The following is a 21436-nucleotide window of genomic DNA, read 5'->3' as shown; positions in this document are numbered from 1 at the left end:
TTCAGTAGTTTTGTTTCTACACTATTGTGTTGAAACTGAATTTCCAAAGATGAAAACTATTAATCACATACCCATGATATGAATCTTTCAGTAACAGAGCTTATAGCAGGGATTCAGCTGAGAGATAGTTTACTCAATCATTTTTATACTGTTGTATATTACATTTCTTCAAGCTATTCCTCTCTAGAGGCACATAAATTTCATGCACATGAATTAATTCTTTATGAAAAGTAACATCCTCTTGGAATGCACTTGTACCTTATGTCCTTGCTACCACAGTAGAGTATAATAGGCATGTCACTATTCAGGTCCTTCTTGCTGTCTGTGGCTGTGAGAACATCTGAAGCATCCACATATTTAACTCCCCCCCGTGTTCTTTAACTATCGTACACCCCTCGCTGGATGTCAAAAACTAATTTTGACATAAATGTCAAGGGCCTCAGTAGACCCCTTATGGGCAGCTTTTCTTTGTTCTCCATTTAGAATCAACTTTATTTTTTTCTTCCCCTCCCCATTCTCTTTCTCTTCTCCCCCCACCCCAAGAACCAGAATTGTAAAAACTCAGTGTAGTGGGTTTTCAGGCTTTTAGTCTCAGACTGTTTCTATTTTTCCCAACCTCATTTTTCCGTGACTGTTCAGGAGCCCCTCTCATGCAAAATTATGGAGGTGGAAGTTAGACTCCTTCTTGTGTCTGGGAGCAGTAGAGAACATGTTATTCCCATTAGTTCCCAAGACTAAAAAAGAAATGGGGCTAAAGACTCATCCTTGACTCTTGACATCTCAGTATTTTTTTTCTTATTTACCCTGGATTCTTTGGACTGGTTCATGCCCTTGACCTTCAAGGCATATACTTTCATATCTCTTTGATCCCAATTCAAAGTACAGTATTTTGAATTGGTGAGTATGGCTGTATACTCTTTCCCTCCAATCTCTGTGGCCTTACAGATCTTTGCCAGAATCTTCTCTAAAATTGGACGTGTTCTGTGCCTTTCTGGGCATAAATACGTAGGTGGAGTTTTTGTAAAGTCAGATGAAGATGCAGGCTGTGTCATTCCTGCAGCTTTTGTTTTCAAAAGTGGTTAATCTCTACCTTCCTCTTATTCACCTTAACACTTCCTTCCAGAAGACTGTCTTCTTTGGAGAGGGAATGCCTGTCTAAACTACCAAATATTCTGCAACAAAGTAGAAAGTCTTCCTCCAGACTGTTCAGTTGCATGGAAAAGTGTTTCTTACCTGAGCTGTGAAACACAAGCTTTTACCTGTAAATATCTCAATTTTAACCTTTTATACTATTTACATACCCTGAAGAAATCTTTCATAGAAAATTAGGGTTGGAAGGGACCTCAAGAAGTCATCTAATCATCTCAGTTCTCTCTCGTTTGACAGAATGCCTTTTGACAACTTCTTTCCTTTGTCGCCTACAAATAACCTTTTCGATGGCCATTATATCGCCTAGGGAAGGGATTCATGACTCTAAGGATGGGGTAATCTTTAGGCCTTACGTCAAGTTTCTTTACAAGGTTGTTTGACTTTCATCTTAATTAGTCCATTATCAGTTGGTTTTTTTTCCTTTAAAAATTAATTCCACACCAGGTGAGAGAGAATTTCACCTTCTGGCTGTGGTGAGGGCTTTATTTGGAGCAAATTATTTCAGTCCTTCTCCAGACTGGTATATCAAGAGTGTATGTGGGACATCTGTATCCATTCAAACATCATCAACAGGGTTGTCCTACAGTTATTTTAAGTAGGGCTTCTCTCCATACTTCCACACTTGGTAGGTCTGCTTGTTGATCACCTACAATTGAATCCATATAGATTAGGAATGTAAAAGATTAAACAATTAACCATTTAACTAATAAGCCCAATGATAACTGGTTAGCTTATTGGTTATCATTTATCCGGGGGTGGGGGGAGGAAAGGGAGGGGCTGGAAGTCCAGGGGAAAAGAAGCCATGCAGTGTCCTAGCAGGACTAGAAGATGGCAGGACAGGCAGGAGGTAAGGAGGAGGAAGGGAGTAGGGAATAGTACCCATATAGCCTATGAAGTTAAAGAAAACCTTGTGCAGCCTAATGATTTGTCGATTAAGCAATTAGCTACTCATTCACAGGTGCCTCCTCCCTCCCAGCACAAGGCTTCACCTGAGCTGTGTTGTCTGGCTTGCCACTGCCGCCTCTTCTCCCTGTCAAAGGGTCCAGGGAATGGCTCCCAGCAGCAGCTGTGTTATCAGTTAATCAGCTGCTGTGTTATCAGTTAATCATTTAACTCAGGGGTGGGCAAAATGGAGCCCATGGGCCGAATGTGGCCTGCCAAGCCATTCTATCCGGCCTGTGGGGACCCTAAAAAACTTAGAAAATTAATATTTATCTGCCCTGGGCTGCCTGTCATGTGGCTTTCAATGGCTTGACAAAACTCAGTAAGCGACCCTCCGCCCAAAATAATTGCCCGCCCCCGGACTTTAACTGGTATATTAGAGGAGGTTAAATGGATAACTTTTTTAACAATATTTACATCCCTAATATAGACCATTATTCAAAGGAGGACTGCCTGTTCATCTTAGGGCATTTGGTTCTTTTGAGCTATGTTGTTGTTGTCCATAGCCGGCTAGCCCTGCAGTGGCACTATAAACACCAGGTCCTGTAAATCACCTTCATTTCCTGCTAATCAAAACTCTACTCATATACAACTCTTATTGACAAAGGGTCTGAGTTGCAATTGAGGTAGCCCCTTACGTATAATAATCTGTGCTTGGGTTAAGTCTTGAGTACAGACAGAATACATACACATGAGATCAGAATCTTTTTAACTAGTAATATGGAGCAAGCAAGCATGATTTGTGTGGATAAAATATGATCACTGTAAGGTAAGTAACAATACTTTTTCAATCTTTTCTTTTTTTTTTAAAGTTAATCTTCCTTATCATATTGAAAGTTAAAGCACTGATTGTGGAGACATTTTACAGAAGCGCTTTTTAATTCTCTTTGCAGTAAATCAAGCGGGAGAGACAGCTCTGGATACGGCAAAGAGGCTGAAAGCTATCCAATGTGAAGAACTGGTAAGACAGACGGCTATGTTTTATTAAGCACTTACATCTGAGGGTATAAATGATCTTATTATATTATTTTTATCTGACCTAAGTTTTGATTGCCTGCCCCATGAGGGAGATTCAGAATGACCCGATTGATCCATACATCTTAACATTCCCATATGTTCAATGGAGTGACTTGAGAGATGTATGAGTGGTGTGTGTTTATGCATCTAGGTGCTCTGTACAGAGCATAGGGAGTGATATTTGCCTCTGAAGCTTGGAGCCAGGTATCAGAAAAGTTTCCAGAAAGCTTGGAGATGCTTCTGGGTAGCCAATGGGAAATGCTAAACTATAGCATTGTGGCTTAACTCCAGCACATCTCAGGCTCTTTATAAAGAATCTCCACTAGCTTGTGCTTCAGAGTGCTTAGTCCCAGTTCTGAGAGACCTGTACAATGGGTTTCTTAAGACAGGCAGTTCACAAACTATGGTTACAATGACAGTGCTCACCTTTGGCTCAATTTCCTAGTGATTAGAGTGTATGCCTAGGACAGGAGACCTAGATGATACCTCATTTTCAGGGTATTTAAAAACTACTCTCTGACTTCCATGAAGAGTTTCCTAACCACTGAGCTCTAGAATAGGCTAGGTGAGGGTACTCTTTACTCCTCTTCTGAAGCCGGGCCATTGGAAGGCCCAAAAGGACAGAAAGCAAGAGGAAAGCCTGCCTCTGTAGTCTAATGGTAATAGCACTTCTGTGTGAAAGGGGTGAGGCAGTCCTGCATTCTAGGGCTTTTTTCCTAGCACTGTGCATTTCTCAGTAGGGTTGCTGGTTAAAAAACAGAAATAAACCTGAGAGCTTTTTTGCTAAATATAGTCTGAACAAAAAAAAAATACTTGAAAGCTCAGGGGCCCTTGAGATCCTGTGATTAAATAGTACCATGGAATGGCAGGAAAATGCTTGTATGCCACATTCTTGTTAATAAATCCCAATATCCTGGTATTTTTTTCAGCCGTGGTGCATTGTCAGTCTTTTAGTTTCACTGTAACTCCCATGTCCTTTTCTAAGTACTTCATCCCTGTTTTTATTTGTGAATGTCACTGTTCCTTCCTAAGTGTAATACTTCTTATGTTTTGAAATGAAATTCAGTGAGAACAAGTTATTAATGATAGTATTGAACATTACTGATCAATGACAGCTTGTGTTAAGCCCATTTAAATCATTTTTCCCTGTTGGATATTGAGCCATTGATGACTACTCACTGAACACAATTATCCAACCAGTTGTATACCCACCTTACAATAGCTTTATATAGACCATGTTCTTTAATTTACTTATGAAGATGTGAAAGGACAGTATTAGACATCTTATTAATGTCAAGGTATATCATATCCACTGTTCCCCCAATCCATTCCACAAGGTCTGTCACTTTCTCATAGAAGGACATCAGATTCATATTAGGTCTGATTTTTGTCTGGACAATCCATATCGCTTATCACCTTCTTATCCTTTAGCTGCTTATTAATTATTTATTAGTGATGAGCTCCAATATTTTTCCAGCTATTAAAGTTAGAATGATTTCTTTATAATTCAATGGGTTTGCCTTTTTTCTTTTTTTGAATATTGCTCTCACTGGCTTTCTGGAACCTCCTGTGACCTCAGAGTTCTCCAAGATAATAGTCACTGGCTCAGCACTTGCATTAGCTAATTCCTTGAGTGCTCTAGAATGAATCCCTCAGACCACTGATTTGAAAACATCCGACTTAGATAAGTAATGTTTAACCTGTTCTTTCTGTAACTTTCCTCTGTTTTCTTGATAGTAGTTGTACTGGGCATCTGATAATTGGCCTTTCTTCTGAAGACTGAAATAAGAGGCATTGAAGCCCTCAGTTATCTTCACATCATCCATTATTAGCTTTCCTTTGCCACTCAGTAAGGGATCTACACTTCTGTTTTTCCTCCTCTTACTGCTTATGTATTTTAGTTGGTATCTTGGCCTTTCTGATTGTATCCTTGTATGTGTGTACTGTATGGTTAATACTCACCCTTGGCAATAGGGCTACATTTACCCTTTTTGTAAGATTGCTTTTTAAGGTTCTTTGTAGAAGAGCTTATGACTTAAACAAGCAGGTCCATAACTAAGCTCCCTATCTTTGTTTCACAGCATGATGCCATGCTCTTTTGTCCTTAATGTTGTCTCATAAAGAAGTAACTGATTCTCTTGGACCTCCTTTTTCCCTGAGACCTGCCTATCAGTTATCTGAATTGGATCGTGGCTGAAAGAGATCTCATGAGATCATGTAATCCAGTCCCCTGCTTAAACCATCCCAGTCGAGTGTCTGTCTAACCTGCTCTTGAAAATTTCCAGGCATGGAGATTCCACAGCTTCTCGACATGACTCGTTCCATTGCTTGACTTGTCACAGTTCTTCGTAATCTTCAACCTAAATTTCCTCTGCTGGAATTTGCAGTCATTGGTCGCAATTCTGTCTCCTATGGCCGCAGAGAATGGTCTGTCTCCATCCTCTATAATTGCCTTTCAGATGTTTGAAAACTGCTAACAAATCTTCCCTTAGTCTTCTCCAGTCTAAATATCCCTACTTCTTTCAGCCTGCCTTCATAAGTCACACCTCCCAGGCTCCTAATAATTTTTGTTGCTCTCTGTTGGACTTCCAATCTGTCCATATCTTTCTTGAAGTGTGGGACCCAAACTGGACCTATACTCTAGGTGAGGCCTCAGCAGTGCTGAATAGAGTGGAAGAATCACTTGATAAATCCAGGATGCCAGCTGATAAAACACCAGATAAAACCCAGCATGCCATTAGCTTTTTTATTTTTTTCCCACAAGAGCATACTGCTGGCTCACATTCTGCTTGCAGTCCATAAATAGTCTGTGCACTTTTTTCCTGACCTGAGGATCATGAATTCTCTAGTTCTGTGATCACTCTCATTCAGATTGCTTCCTATCTTCAGTTTTTTTATCAGCTTCTCTCTGTTAGAGTACCATAAATTGAGAAGATCCTCCCCCTACTTGGTTTCTCTACTTTCTGTGCTGAAAAATTGTTTCCAACACAGTCCAAGAGCTTGCAAGACTGCCTGTGCAACTATGATTCCTCCTAAGAGGAATCATAGTGATTAACTAAATAATGAACTGATTACCTGCTTCAGTTTGTTTTAAAAGCGTTCTTTATCTTCTTGTCATCCTGGTATGGTGGTTTGTAAAAGCTGTATAGTTAAAAGTTGTACACATTCTCCTATGCTTGGGGTACTACAGAATTATGCATTTGTAACACTTGCATCATCACAACTTACTCCCCTTTGGTATTAAAACGAATTGTTGCATTTATCTGGACCACTAAAAATTAGGGCAAAACCTCTTTTTCTCTGCTGGGATCCCTAAGCAATGTCCAACCACGTCATTTTTGCAGTGGTGACCTCTCTTGCTGACCTTACTATCTCAAATCATAATTTTGTAAGTGGATATCTTCCTACTTGGTCTCCACATTTCTTTCATTAAAACACAGGCAACTTAGTTGAGTAGCAGACTGTCCTGCTAACTTCTCACTATCATGCACCCGTGTTTTGATCTCCAGGTTGTATTTGTGTTTGCCCTTTTGACTGGAAGGATACACGCGAATGCAACCTGATAATCTGCCTCCTTTATCTTCCTACCCATAACCCTTTTGGTTTGCTTAGGGTCATATCTACAATATTGTTGGCGAGCAGCATCTAGTGGTAGTGAGAAGCCCCCAGGTTATTCATTCATGTGGATTTCCAGGTGTCTGAAGTCACAAGATTTAAAGCCAGGAACCTGAACCAATCTCATTGGACCTGAAACCCAGCATAGGTATTCTGCAAGATGATATGTTTTTAGAAGCAAAACAGATTGGCATGCTCTTGTTATTTTACAATGCCCAAGAAAAGAATGTGGTTAGTAGGACATCCAGTCTTCAGATGTTTCTAGAGGATCAAAGTTCTTAAGAATTGGGGAAATTTCCCAAATATCTCCAGATATGAGACTCTTTTAAAGACAGTGTTACCCTTAGTGATTTAAATAATAAGTCGTCTTCTGTTTTCTGACAGTCCAGCATCAGAATATTTATCTTTCATCCACAGCTTGCAAATGTTAGCACTTTTACTAGTATCTAAAAGTGTTTTACAAATATTTAATTCTAATTTCCCATTGCCAAAGTATTCAACAAGTTTAGTTCGTAATACTCCACATGCATTTTTATCTGATTAATACCTTGCTTTCTTGGGATCATAAGTGAATGAGTCATTCTGATTGAAAAGTCATGTTTCCATTACAAGCCACTTAGTTAATACTAATACCATTTTTGTTTCAGCTAGGACCTTTTTCAGCATTGCAGGTAAAGTGCCCACTAAAAGAAAATTTGCTGTGCAACAGTGTTAGGTCTGACTGGCTGTTTGCGTATGCTCTAGTTCTGTTTCATAATAAAAATATCCATTATCAAAACCTGAGCAACATAATATGGGAAAGTTGATTATAAGAAGTTTTTCATGCCGTAAGCCCATGAAATCAAGGATCTAACTAACCATCATCAAATTACTTTTGACGGTTTGACACATGAATTGACAATAAGACACTTCACATATTTCTTAGTTTTTGGTTTTGGTTTTTTTGTTTGGAAAATAAAAGTTTGCCATTGTTTAAAGAATTACAGAATGATATTGTGCTTACAACAAAGAGGAAATGTGAACGCTGTTTATGCCTATGTAAATTATAACAGGAATAGAAAACTATGATGCCAAAGTATTTGTGATGATGTGGATAATGCCAAAGTATTAGTTTAATTTCAGGTAAACTAATTCAGATGTGTTAACTGCTCTACCATGCTCGAGTAACATTATTGCTGGCATAGTATGGTGATGTACAATTCAAGGTCCTGCTTCATGCATGGTTAAAGATGTAGCAGTTTAATTCTATATAGGCCCATGCACACATAACACTTGCATTGTACCAGCTCCTGTGTACTCCCCTACTCTGTTTAAAGCCATTATGAATGTGCATTTGTCCATACCCTGCATATGGACCACTTGGTGATGGGGCATTTCATGCATACTGGCTATCGTGGAAAAATGCTAACTAGCGAGATATACTTGTTGTTTATGTACTAAGTTTATCAGATTTTGTTTTTTTTTCCTACTCTTCAGTAGGTACTACACAAAATGACAAAGAGAGCTTTTTACAACAGCTCAGCTTGAGAAGCTGAGCAAAAAGTGCAAACTTTGTGGCTTTTGAAAATGAATCCCGTGATGTGCGCTTCTGTACAGACAGCTGCTATGAATTTGTGTTGCTATTTCTATTGTGTTAAAATATAAGCATTTTAAAGCCAAATATGACAACTTTAAGGTTTAAAGAAAACTTTTTTTTCTTGGAGATTTTTTTTTTTATTCTGAGTATAGAAGAAAAACTTAAAGAAAACAAAAAGAGGTTTGTTTGATGCCCCAGTACAGTGTCTGTATATCCTTTGATCAAGCTTTGAAATATATTTCCTTAAGGAGGGCTTCAGAAATGAGAACCAGAGATTGAAAAACAAATTTAAAAAAATAGGTATTTGAATAAAAGCTGTTTTGCTTTTGCTTTTCAGCTTTCCCAAGCCAAGTCAGGAAAGCTAAATCCACACGTACATGTAGAATACGAGTGGAACCTTCGGCAGGAAGAAATTGATGAAAGTGATGATGATTTAGATGACAAGGTAAAAATGAATTTTGAATGTTTGAAATGGGTTTCCTGGGAGTTGTCAGGATTTGCTTATTTGTGGAAATGTAAGAAGTAATTTAAAGTTTAAGACCTAGTTTCTATTTAAAGATTTTCAAATAATGGGGATATATAGTTCTTTAACTGACGTAGGTATTCAAAAATACCAAAAGAGTACATAGAATGTATCTTTAGTATAAAGGGTCTTTGGTTGTAGCCGTGTTGGTCTAAGGACATAGGCAGGCAAGGTTCTTTGGGTAGATGTGATATCTTTTATTAGACCAACTAACTAGTTGGGAAAAAAAGTTCTTAGCAAGCTCTTGGGCTCCGTCATGCTTCGTCAGGCAGAGGGAGTCTCTGCTGGTCTGAGACTCCAAGGAATGAGAAAAGCTAAAAGCGTGGTAGGAGGTCAGTGAAAATGTAAATAGGTAGAGATAAGCAAGACAACAGGAAAAACAGGAAAGGGAGAGGGGAAGAGAGCAGAAGGGGAAGAAAAGGTCAGAAGGAGACAACAGAGATAAAATACAAGGTGGAAAAGAGGTGGTTGTAAAAAAAGGAATAGTTGGAGATCAGAGAAGCAGGAATGAGAGAAGCTAAGAGTGTGACAGGATTTCAGTGAAGATATAAAAAGGTAGAAATTAGAGAAACAAGTGGTAAAGCAGGGGAGGGAGGGGGAAGAAAACGGTAAAACGCTCTTTTTTTACCTTGTATTATTACCACTGTAGTGTTTTCTCCTTGTCTTGCTTATCTCTACCTATTTACATTTTCACTGACAACCTACCACATGTTTAGCTTCTCCCATTTCTTGGAGTCTGAGACCAGCAGAGACTCCCTATGCCTGACGAAGGGTGATTGCACCCGAAAGCTTGCTAAGAACCTTTTGCCAGCTACTCAGTTGGTCTAATAAAAGATGCCACATCTACCCAATGAACTGTGCTTGTCTTTAGTATAAAGTTATTGCACACATTAAAGTTAGTCCATCTGGGTATTTTTAATTTCAGTTTTAAAAGTTTGGCCTTAAGAAGGAAATGAAATTGATCAATACAGTTGCTGTCTTTTGCCCCGGTGTTTTCCTCTAAATTGAAATCAGTAATGTTTAGCCAAAACAATGCGTAGTACCTTTTTGTCTTAAGAACTTACAATAAATGTACTTAACAAAGGTTAGTTGTTGCAGAAATAATGCTAGGTGTTTTCATGGGGGTAAAAGGAAGGAATAGAGAGAGAGCAAAGCCTCAGGCAGGAGGAAGGAGGTACAGTCTAATGATTAGCATGTTAGGGAGGGTGGGGTTCAGTTTCCTGCTCTGCAGTGGACTTCCTTTGTGAACATGGGCAAGGACTCTGTGCTGTCAGTTCCCCAGTTATAAAATGGGGATACAACTTACCTACTTGGTGTGCATGTTGTGAAAGGAACTATATTAAAGCAGCAGTCAGCAGCTTACAGCCATGGTCTGGATCTGGCCTGTGGTGCCATTTGATCTAGGCTGCAGACATGGGGCGTTGGCACCAGTTTTCCCCTACTGCTCTGGGGTTTTCCCTGTGCCACCCTGGGGAGCAGCACTGGCTGTGGGTACTTTCCTTTTGCCTCCACTGGGAAAAGCAGTGGTGGAGGCTAGGTCCTAACACCTGTCCTCCCTCAAATCTACCTCTGACCTGATCTGGATCAGACTGGCCCACAGTCTTAAAAGGATGCTGATGACTGTATTAAAAAACTTAGGAATTGTCCATTGCTACCGATAAGGGGGACCATGTAAGTACTTCAGAGCAGAAGACTGGTCAATATTGGGTGGGGGGAACCCTGTCAACTGCCAGAGCAGGAAACATGCCAAACTGCTTTGCCTGGAAACTTATTTATATACCTCAGTAGCCTGTGAGAGCATCACTTATAACACTTAAAGTAAAATCTGGCCCCACTAACATTAATAGAAGTTCCGCCCTTGACATGTTTAGACTTAATAGGTCATTTAAACTGAAGGCTTACTATTATCATCTAAATAATACTTTAGTAAAAAAAAATTGAGATGAGTAACTTAATGTATATTTTTACATGTATGTTATTTGTTTTAAAACCCAGTAATCTAATGGGTTGTCACTTGTTAATGCCATAATTATTAATCTCTTAGTTTCAGAGGAGTGGGAGTTTCAAGAATAAAGACGCTTTAGGGGCTTTGACCTAAATTGTCAAACCAATAAGCAAAGACGCTATATTAATATCTATTTGCGTTCTTACATAAACTTTTTAGCTATGTTAACTATTTAGCTTGCTATATATGCAATCTATTTTACACTGACACTAATGTAAATAATGGGAGACTATCCAGACTCTAAAACATGTTTGATGAATATATAAGAGCTTTGTATTGAATCCATGTTACGACATAATTTTTTCTTTTTTCCCCACAGCCTAGTCCTATAAAAAAAGAACGTTCTCCAAGACCCCAGAGCTTTTGTCACTCTTCCAGTCTTTCTCCACAAGACAAAATGTCTCTGCCTGGATTTAGTACTCCTAGAGACAAACAAAGACTCTCCTATGGAGCCTTTACCAATCAGATTTTTGTCTCTACAAGCACCGATTCACCAACCTCTCCAACAGCAGATGCTCCTCCTCTCCCTCCTAGAAATGCTGGAAAAGGTATGTCTGTTTCACACATTTAAATGGAAATCAAAATGATTTTTCTGTTTGTCATACCTAACTAAACATGTGGTAGCCCTTAAATATTTTGTGTGTTCCTCCTCCTCTCTGAATTTTAATTTTATATAGTCTGCATCTGGAAAACATGAATTTTGCAGTGCTGAAATAAAGACCTTTACAATAGACTATTATTTTTCACACCCTTGTGATCGTAACAAATAGAAACCAAAATACTCTTGGCTAAAATGAAAATGGCTGATTTATTCCACTTAGCAGTAATTCTGCCCAGGTTATCCTGGGTTTCTTGGTTATTTCAGTAAGGAGATCCTAGACTTGAAGCCAAGCCAAAATCCCAAATTTGAGTCCCTCAACATTTTGGGAGCTAGTTGAAAGTACTTCAAGTTGCTGTTTTGTGCAGCTTCAGGCAGAGAAGACAGAAAATCAGTAGTGGAAGCCCAAGGAAACTTCCAAATTGCTGGTGAACTGCCTGTTAGTGCTTACACCCCCTCCCTTATAACATGTCAGGACCTCCCCATGTAGAAGTTAGCGAGATGGAAGAAGGTTGGAAGGAAGGACTCAAGCCATTCATCACACATCCGGCGTTCCACCGCATATGTAACTTTTCTGAGCCTGAGGGTTTTAGGCCTTCACTAAGGAGGACAACCATTTACTTTTATAGAATTTGTCCATGAAGAACTGTGAGTTTGTGCTAACATTGTGTAATGTTCACCATCTGCAAGTAACTTAAAGCCATAAGATACTTGTTGCCTTTTTTATTAACTTTTGTAATAGTGTTTCAAAAGGAAGAGGACTTAATTCTGAAGAGTTTTCAGATTTGATGTTTTACATTAGTTGGTAACAATGACTTATTAATCTGTCCAGTTCTTTCAACAACACCTGAAACTTGGTTGGGGGAATATGAATAATCTATGGAGTAAAAATAGTTAGCTTTCTTTTATTCATGTAAAGCTAGTCTTAAAGCTTATAAAACCCCCACATTTTTTCACTTTTTTTCTTTCCCATAACTTCTGAACAGCCAAACTTTGTTTTTAAACTGCACTTGTAAATGGGGGAGAAAATGTACTCCATGGCTAAGAGCCGAATACAAACTTTCAACTATGAATGAATTTGCCCAGATGAATTACAGACCCCTGATGGTAATTTTATTGCATAATTTTACATTTCATTTCCTTGGTTTTTATATTGGTTTCAGTTCTCAAAAGTAATGAAGAAAGGCTCTCATTAAAATGCACAGCATACATGGATGAAATACACTGTTAATTTCAGAGAACAGCAATTACATGATTCAGATGCCATGCTTGGGAAACAGTGTTCCACCAGCAGCATTAGTCATGTATTGGTGACTAGAGAGTTTCCTGAGTTGTGGTTTTAATACAGAAATGTTGCCAGTTGACTGACTCCATCTTTGTTTATCTGTCCAATTTTTTATATTTGCTCATTTGTGAGAATTTGGGTTTCTGTGTCGGTTTCACTTGGGGGCTCATTCATATTGGGAATAAATATGCACGTTGACCTTCCTGTTGGCATAATAAGACTCTCAGTGGTAGGATCTGAATCTTCAGGCTGTTTCCCTTAATGATAAAGAGCTTGTGTCTCATATTTCTATGTACACTTCAGTACACTGGCAGAACTCAGTGACTAATAAAGAAAATAGTGGCTTTGTTTTGAATTTTAGTTTTCGTGATAGACCTAAGGCTGATTCAGGAAATTTTACTTGCTTAGAAAATGTGCTTGAAGTCTCATTTTATTTTATATCCATGCTTAGATGCCTTCATTAATCATGGCTCAGATGAGCAAAGGAGCAGAACCATAGGGCCACATGCAAAAGGGAGTTTTCCTTTAGGTCCTAACATAAGGCAGTTTGTTAGGAGCCAAAAGCCAAACAAAAAAACAAACACTAAATTATTTAAAAGAGTACATTATTGTGCCATGGAGTGTGAATGCATTTTTCTGCTGAAAAACTGTGACATGCAAACTCTCTTAGACAATAGGAAATGTCATATTGAGAAACTGGACAGGGTAAAGGTTAAAGCCTCTTTGCTTCAAAATTGTCCAAGCAGTATAAATCTGCTAATGACACCAGGCTTCTTCTCTGGTGAAATCAGGTGCACTGTACTGAGTCTGTTTCCATGGCCTTGTCCATCAATATAGATTTAAATGGGATTGTAAAGAATTTTACCAATTTAAAACTATCCTTATGGGTTTTTGATTATGAAAATCATTTGGACACTATCAAAATAGTAGTAGAATAAGGGCTGATCTAGCAGTACAGCTACTTTCCAGTGTTCAGGAGTCACCTGAGAAGCAATTATGAACATATTGCAATCCGTCATGTTCCTCATTTGATTTTTGTTTTTTAAATTTTGCTGTTGAAACCTTCTTAACAAAATTAGACCTTGGTCCCCTTTCCCTCTCACGCTGGTAAGAGACCCAGGCATGGAGACTGACTTTTCCTGAGATCTTTTTCTTTCTTTAGAAAGAATTCATGGAGTCACTTCAGATCCTCTAGCTTGGCCATCTCAGACCATAGCCATGTAATTCCTTTCAAATAAGCTTATATAGCAAGTGAGATTTTTGTTTTCCATGCTAGACATGGAAATATGTTAATATATGTTAATGTCCTGAGTGCCCCATATAAGGATGAGTAAGAGAAGCATTCAACCCATAAATGACTTTGAACTTATCCCTCCTCTCCCCATTAAATCCAATTGTATCAGCTCCTGCTCTGTTGTGAGGCCCCAACAGCTACCATGGGACCCTGCTAGAGCGTGGAGCCAGTCTATAGGGGGCAGTTAGGCTTTGGGTTCTCTTTTTTAGCAAGTGGCTTAGTTTTTGAGGAGTCTCTTAATATTGTTTTGTATCCTTTGGGATATAAAATTTAATAAATCTTTTTTCAAAGCATGCGATGTACTTAAATGAAAACACCTCCCTTTAGCCCTCTGTAAGCTGGCTTCATTCGCCAGTGAAGTTCCCTGGTAGCAAGGTTCCATGGTGTTTGCTGAGATGTCACAGTGGAATGGAAGCCAACAAGTCTGAACCTTGTATGGGGGAAGGAAGGTAAGTTAAAAATCATTTATGTACTGAACACCACTTTTGCCCATAGTTTTTAGTGCATTTGGTGTCTAAAAATTAATTTGGTTCATTTTAAAATTGTATGTATAAATATTATGCAATCTGTGAGTTTCTATGTGTGCACTGCAAGTTATTGAAAAGTTTCTTCATGTCTGAGGTAAGCTTCAGTCTTTAGTTGGGTAGCCTTTCCTGTAATAAGTCCTAAAATCTTAAAACTCCTCCCCATGCATTTCATTTAGGAAGAAGGGCATGTTTACTGTCCTTGTCCTCATAAGAAACGTGTATCAATTGCCTTAAATTTGTTTCCTTTTTTTTCTTTGTTTTTAAGAGTTGGTTTATTTTATTTCAGCTAAAAGCAACTGCGTATTCAGCATAAGCTAAACCGAAATAAATCTGGTTTAAACTGAGTAAGTTTGTCCGTGCAGTTTTTTAGGCGAGTATGGCTAAAGTGGTTTAAAATTCTCCTGGTTCTGCTCTCTTGAGAAACCCACAATGGATGTGTATTTAATGTGCACGAATAAACTCTGGAGCTTATTGCTCTGGAGTTTTTTGTTCCCAGATGCACTGTTTGAATGTGTGCCTGGGAGTAAAAACCTCCAGACCGTATTGCTCTGGAGTTTGTGTGCAGCACGTGGAGCTTGGTCAGAGCAGCCCAGGCTGGCAGGGGGCTGCGGAGATGACGTTTTACTACACAACTCATTTGGTGGCTCTGCAGTAAGCATCTCGTGTAAATGCACCCAGTTTGTAACCATTTGAAATTCAACCAACTTTATTTAGTTATTTAATATTCGTTGCACAAGTCTTCAAGCCTCCCTTCTGGCTTCATATGTAAACCAGTTTTTGAGACATTTTTCAGTTTTAACAGCCATTACTCTGAAGTAAGAATACGGCACAACACATCTGTTTCACTGAGCTTAATTAAACGTTGTGCAAATGTATGTTAGAAACGTGATGCTCAGGGAAGTGTTGCCACCTGGGTCTTTTAATTCTGTAAAAGTTTGGGGGCAAATCTGAGCCAGGTTCCCAACTTGAGGTGATACTGAAAATAACTAACATGGTTCTGCCTGTTCCCATCAGAAACTCGTTTAGACTTGGCCATTTGGAATCCGGTTTGATTTTAATGTTCTGAATTTGTTTCAATGCCAAGCGGGAAATGGAGCAGGGCACATCCATCTGTAGTGCAAATTTTACAGCTTTCATTTCAGAAGCCCCTTCTTTTCATAGACAAACTTGATCTTAAAACTACTTAGTTTCTTGTCTCCATTATTGCTATGGGAGGAGTAGCCCTGGAATACCCCTGATGTCCTGGGTAAGGGAATTTCCAGCCAGTTTAGACTTATTTATTCATGGGTTTTTTTAGCTTGAAGAGCTGTTTTCCATGGTGTTTACCTCCGTAAGAGGGGAGGTCGCCTTTGTTTTGCTGTTCTAACCAACCAAGCTCTTTGTTTGCTGTCATGTGCTGGATTCTCACCTTTATTTTTGGAGGTCTTAGCTCTGGTGTCAGTTTGAATTACTCTTGAACATGGGGGACCAGAATTGTGCACTAAGTTGCAGACACTCTCACCTCAGTCTTGTACAATGGCATTGACACTTAGGTCTACTGGAAATATTTTATCTGATACATTCTATGAATCCCATTTACCTTTTTTGCACTCGCATCAGTCTGGTGCCTGATAATTGCCATGTAATCGACTAATAAGAAGTGAAGGAAGACCTGAATATGCTACTTTTCAACTGATAAGCATTTAGCTTCTAGCAAAAATTCTTGTTCATTCCTTCAGTTAGTTGTCCAGCCTTCAAGTTCATCAGATTCTATATGACCTGAATGCAGTAAGACTTTTTTCTTGACTTGTGCATATAACTATAAAAAAACATATTCTGACCATACATGGTAGTGTTGTGCTTCTTATATTTTGTGGTTTTGGTTAAGTAAACAAGCTATTTCACCCAAACAGCATATTTTCCAATACCTTAATGGGAAGCGAAACCTAATTGCAAACATGTATTCTCACATATTCATGCATGTGAACAAATTCAAAATATCAGTGCTAATTCTACATCTTGACTCACATTTTACCTGGAATATTTAAGTGGTGACACTTATAAATACAGGGTTATAGCTAATGTTAATGTGCAGCACAATGCTGAGGCTTTAAATAATTCTTCTAAGTAGGGTCTTTGTGATCCCTGGTTCTCTAATACTGGAGATAAAACTGAGACAAATAAGAGATAAGGTCTTAAATGAATGAAGCTTCTACTCTTACCAGTGAACAATTTTATGCCCCTCATAAATTTTAAAAATAAGCAGTGTTTTATGAAAGTACCATTTTTAACACAAACTTACTTTCCTTTGCAGTACCGGTCCTACCATTAGCTGGAATATTGGTTCTTCCATTTCTCTCATTCAGTGGTAAAAAAATAAATAAATAAAAAAATAGTACCTTAGGTTTTCCCACTATAAAAAACACACTTTCTTGAATGGTAACAGCTTTGCATGTTGTACTAGTTCACAACTTAATAGAACCTGTACTAACTTCACAAAAATGGAAGTACAATGCACTGTTAATTGCAGACCTTTTGCAGTTCTTTAACTAGCCACACAATGTTTTAATTGCTGTGTATCTGAGGCAGTTGAATACTTTTAAGCCTAGATAAATGTTTTAGCATCTTAGGCCTTGCTACACCCTATGCTATGAGCTGCACAAATGTTTACTGGTGTTAGTGCTAGCTTGGAGTTTGGAGCAGTCACACCCAATAGTCTAGAAACCTCTTGCTGCCCCTGCCTGCACAGCTGTGACTTGCCACTAGAAGCCTGGTGAGCAGGGGCAGGACTAGGAGCCGTAACCGAGTTACCGCTAGAGGGCTGGAGAGCCAGGACAGGCTTCTACCGCTGCTGTACAGGCAGGTATGAGAGATCCTGGGATACTGGAGGACTTCAGCTTGGACAGCACATCTGTAGTAGGGCGGAGGGCGCATCATAATGTAACAGGAGCTGAGTAGTGTGGATCAGAGAGAATCCTGCACTGGAGTGGCTTAATTTTGAACCTCATAGTGAGTGCTTAAAACTACTTTAAGGTGTTAATATGTGGACAGCACAGGGGTTTCAAAGCTCCAGGAGCCACCCAAAATTATCATGTAATAAGGCCTTTACCCCATTAAAGGTTTTCTGTTTGAACTCTTGTAATTATGCAATAGTGAGGGTTGATAGTTACAGCATAGATTCCAGTACTTGTGTCAGCACTGAACACGGGATCATAGATCTCTGTATTCTATCACCCGGTTGCTTTTCTGCTGTTCTGAGACCAATTATAGCTCTGAACATGTTTGAAGGCTTGCCCTCTGGCCATTGTTTTCCTGCAAATGTGCTTCACTGCTTTAAAGAGAAGATCTCTTGTTCAGTAATTAAAACAGGAGAGTATTTACAAGGGCTCCTGGGTCTGTGAGCCTGTTTACCCTCTATACAATGGGTAGACTATTACTTACCTTACAAATACAGGCTTAACAAGTGATTTGAAATCCATGTAATGGAAGCAGGGTTTAGATTTTGTATTGCTGCTGTTTTACGTGGAGTTCAGGTATTATCACATGAATATTTGAAAGCTGTAAAGTGCTAAATGTTTTAAAAACCTCCTATGGAGTCTCTACACATTACTATCATGGAATATTTAAAATGTGTGCGTTTCAGTATGATTCTTCCTAATGTTTTAATTGTGCAGTGCTGACAAAAAAGAGATCTTATTCATTTTAGTTCTGAAGCTTTTTGCAATGGCAATGCAGAGCACTGTCCCGAGTTTTGAGGACCTTGTCTGTTTTTAATTTGTTTGAAAAGAAATTTCTAATTACTGTGATATAGACGGACTGCGCTTCCATGAGGCAACCGCTAGGTGGTGGTAGGGTGAAATCGTTAGATCATCCGTTGTTTGTAGCTGTTATAGCATGTAAGCATCTCTGCAGTGGAGATTTCAAACTATTAGCACTTTTCTTTTACCCTAGCATACCAAACAAATACGTTTCTTACCTGTAGCTTTTATATTAGTGTGAGCAGGAGCACAATGAATATTGAAGTCCTTCTGGTTTATGTATTGAGTTGCTCCTAATTAATTGTCCTAACCTTTAGCTTTAGCATACATCCATTCAGACAAAATGAAGGGCTTCTTTGTGGTACAGGTCCACAAAATCCACAAAAACCAAGGGTCAGAGTGCCAAAAGGGTCTTCAGTTTTGGTGGGAGAAACTTTTTTTTTAAATTGTGTTAAGCTTTTAAAATGACGTGGAAGTAACCAAAGTGCATTAACATATTTTTTGCAACAGATTCTTTTTCTGTAACCTTACTTTTAATTCATAACATTCATTCATTTGGAAGTACCCTCCCAGATACTAGTGCAAGTTAAGTTTATTTGATCTCATTTTATCTTTTTTCCTTCTTTAGCTTTTAAAATGACATGCATTTAATCTGTTGCAAAAATTGTTATGTAATCTGAATTGAATTCAGTTTAATCTGATCTATAGCTTGGAGAATATTTGATTTGGGGTGAGAGGGTTAATGAATTGGCAAAAAAAGGGTGAAACCCAATTTAAAATCACTTGAGAAAATAAAATTGAAAAATATCACTTTGTTCAATATGAAACAAAAATATTTAGACAGAGGTGCTTTTTAGGTACGTAAAGGGAAAGGAAAGGTATGTATTCACAAAACAGCTTGGAGTAGTGCTGCTATTTCCCCTCTTTCACCCAGTTGCTCAAAAGTTAGACCACTCCGATATTCAATTCCTTCCTCTGTTTGAGGAGATTTGATCCAACACCACCACCACCCAAAAAAGAGCCTCGGTCACAAGATTATAAGATATTCTGGGCTGGAAGAGTGAGAAGAATCTCTCTTGTTCTACTTTGAATAAATATTTCAGCGGTGGCTCAAGTAGGAACTGGGCGACACCCTCATGAGTGTCCTAATTAACCAGGATAGTTGTTCTCACTTGTTTGTTTGACGAGTTCTCCATTTTATACAACATGGAAGAGGTTCCAACAGGACGAATTAAGAAAGGCTTCACTTGGAGTACCCTGTAGGCTGATAGTAAAGGCACATATCTGAGACATGAGAGACTGGTTAAATCTCTGTCCTGAACCAGACAGAGTAGATGTGAATGTAGGTCTCTCAGCACCTGCAGCTTTGAGTCTAGTTGTACAATTTTATTTTTTACCTTGAAAGTATATGTCAAGTTCACCGCTAGTTTTAAGATAAATGAAAATGCATTTTCTGGGAGACTGGTGTTTGCCAAGAAAAAAGATACATAGATAGATTGATATTAGCTTGGTTTGGCTTGCATTACTTTAAATACCTTTACAAATATAGATACGCATGTTATAGTGCAGGGGTTTTTAACCTTTTTTAATAAGTGTACCCCGTGGGGGGTGGGGGCTGTCGAGCAGCTAGACATGGAGCAGGGGTGGCGAGTGGCGGAGCGCCATCTGTGTGGCCCTGCTCTTGCCCCCCCCCCCGACCCTGCTCCTGTGAGGCAGTGGCATGGAGTGGCGGCGCTCCATTGCCCCGCCCCTTGTCCCCATGTACCCCCTACGACCTTTCAAAATACCCCTGGGGGTACGTGTACCCCAGTTGACACCCCCTGTTATAGTGTATGTATGTAAACGTAGCATAGTCTTGGTAATTTTCAGTCTTGTTAGTGTGCTGATATATAAAGTTTCCTGGGAAGTGAGGAAGCAGCGCTACTTGTGTGCATGTCATGTTGCAGGGATCACTGATGACTATCCTTAGCTCTTAAACAAGATGCCACATTATTTAAACTCTGTGCAGTATTGTAGGTTCAGAAGAGGTGGGATGGTATTCACACGGGTTCTCTAACTTTAAGGCCAGATCTTCCAGTAAGTGCCATGTGGAAGTCTCTGTGCGCACGTCTCCACATGCAGGGCTGTGCACTTGCAGGGGCACAAGTAGCAATGGCACAAATTTGTGCCACTGTTTTGTGCCACCTAGCTTGCACCTGCACACGTGTTTTGATGCATAGCAAATTGTCCCAAGTAGAAGTAGGGGAGGCTAGGGCCAGCACCTGCGTTGGCCACAGCAATATTACGTGGCGTCCTGGTGCAGCAGGGGTGCAGATCCAGGAGCATGGAGCCTGGCTGGCAGCTAGTGTGTTGCTCTGGATGGCCATTCCTTCATATGTTCTGGCACTCACTGTGCACGCATGTACTGCACTGCTTTTTCTTCGCAGCATTTTTTTATGCTACCGGGACCTTCCGCTAGCAAAATTAGCTCCCATGCTGTAAATTTGTAGCATGGGGCACATTTTAACATTGCAGGCATACAGTTTGTGGTGCTGCAAAGAGGTTTGCAGTGCCACAAACCGCGTGTGCCTGGACATCTGGATGTGTCCTGTGTGTCCCGAGTCCTGCAAAAAATATCTGCCCGTGCAGTATTCATTGTAAGCTAGTGGCCAAAAATACATTGTTTGATTAGCTGCCAAAGATTATCTGGAGCCATTCTAAACAGAGATGGGAGTATGCCTGGTTTATAATTACTAGGTTTAACACTTCATTATGCCCTATAAATGTGAATTTTTCGGTATATTTAATTCACCAAAAAGATACTCATTACAGAAAATGAATGTAGGTTGGGATCCTATTTTTCAGCAATCAAGGAAGGTTTCCAAAATGTTATTAAAAATAAGAAGACTTAATTACATTAGCTATTATATGATGCTTCATAGTTAGAGTACTAACAATATACTGAAAAGTTAAGTGTCATTTCTTTCTGTTGTGTATAAATAGTGATTCTTAAACCTACTTCTGGTTGATCTTAAACCACTCCTTAGTTTTAAGTTTTAAAAAAAGTATGTTTTTAACAATGCCTAAAATTTAAAAAGCCTGCAGTGATTAATTGATTTCAAAATGTACCTTCATATGTGTGTGTCATTTTTTTTTTTTTTTTTTTTTTTTTTTTTTTTTTCCCCAAAT

General features: G+C 39.0%; 1 protein-coding gene across 3 annotated transcripts in view; it reads left to right on the top strand.

The window, feature by feature from the left end:
- Positions 1-21436, top strand: part of ASAP1 (ArfGAP with SH3 domain, ankyrin repeat and PH domain 1) — a 368280-nt gene that overhangs the window by 304514 nt on the left and 42330 nt on the right. For 2 of the 3 annotated variants that reach the window (XM_019528166.1, XM_019528167.1), the window contains 4 exons: positions 2985-3052; positions 8637-8744; positions 11147-11375; positions 16825-16878. In XM_019528166.1, coding sequence (XP_019383711.1) covers positions 2985-3052; positions 8637-8744; positions 11147-11375; positions 16825-16878 — 459 coding nt within the window. The remainder of the gene's footprint in view (positions 1-2984; positions 3053-8636; positions 8745-11146; positions 11376-16824; positions 16879-21436) is intronic. The other variant, XM_019528168.1, reaches the window with a different exon arrangement.

This window comes from Gavialis gangeticus, unplaced genomic scaffold, assembly GCF_001723915.1.
Source record: "Gavialis gangeticus isolate Ggan-Ray unplaced genomic scaffold, GavGan_comp1, whole genome shotgun sequence".
Classification (NCBI taxonomy): domain Eukaryota; kingdom Metazoa; phylum Chordata; order Crocodylia; family Gavialidae; genus Gavialis; species Gavialis gangeticus.
Note: the sequence above shows the minus strand (reverse complement) of the source record. Positions and strands in the feature narration are given on the sequence as shown.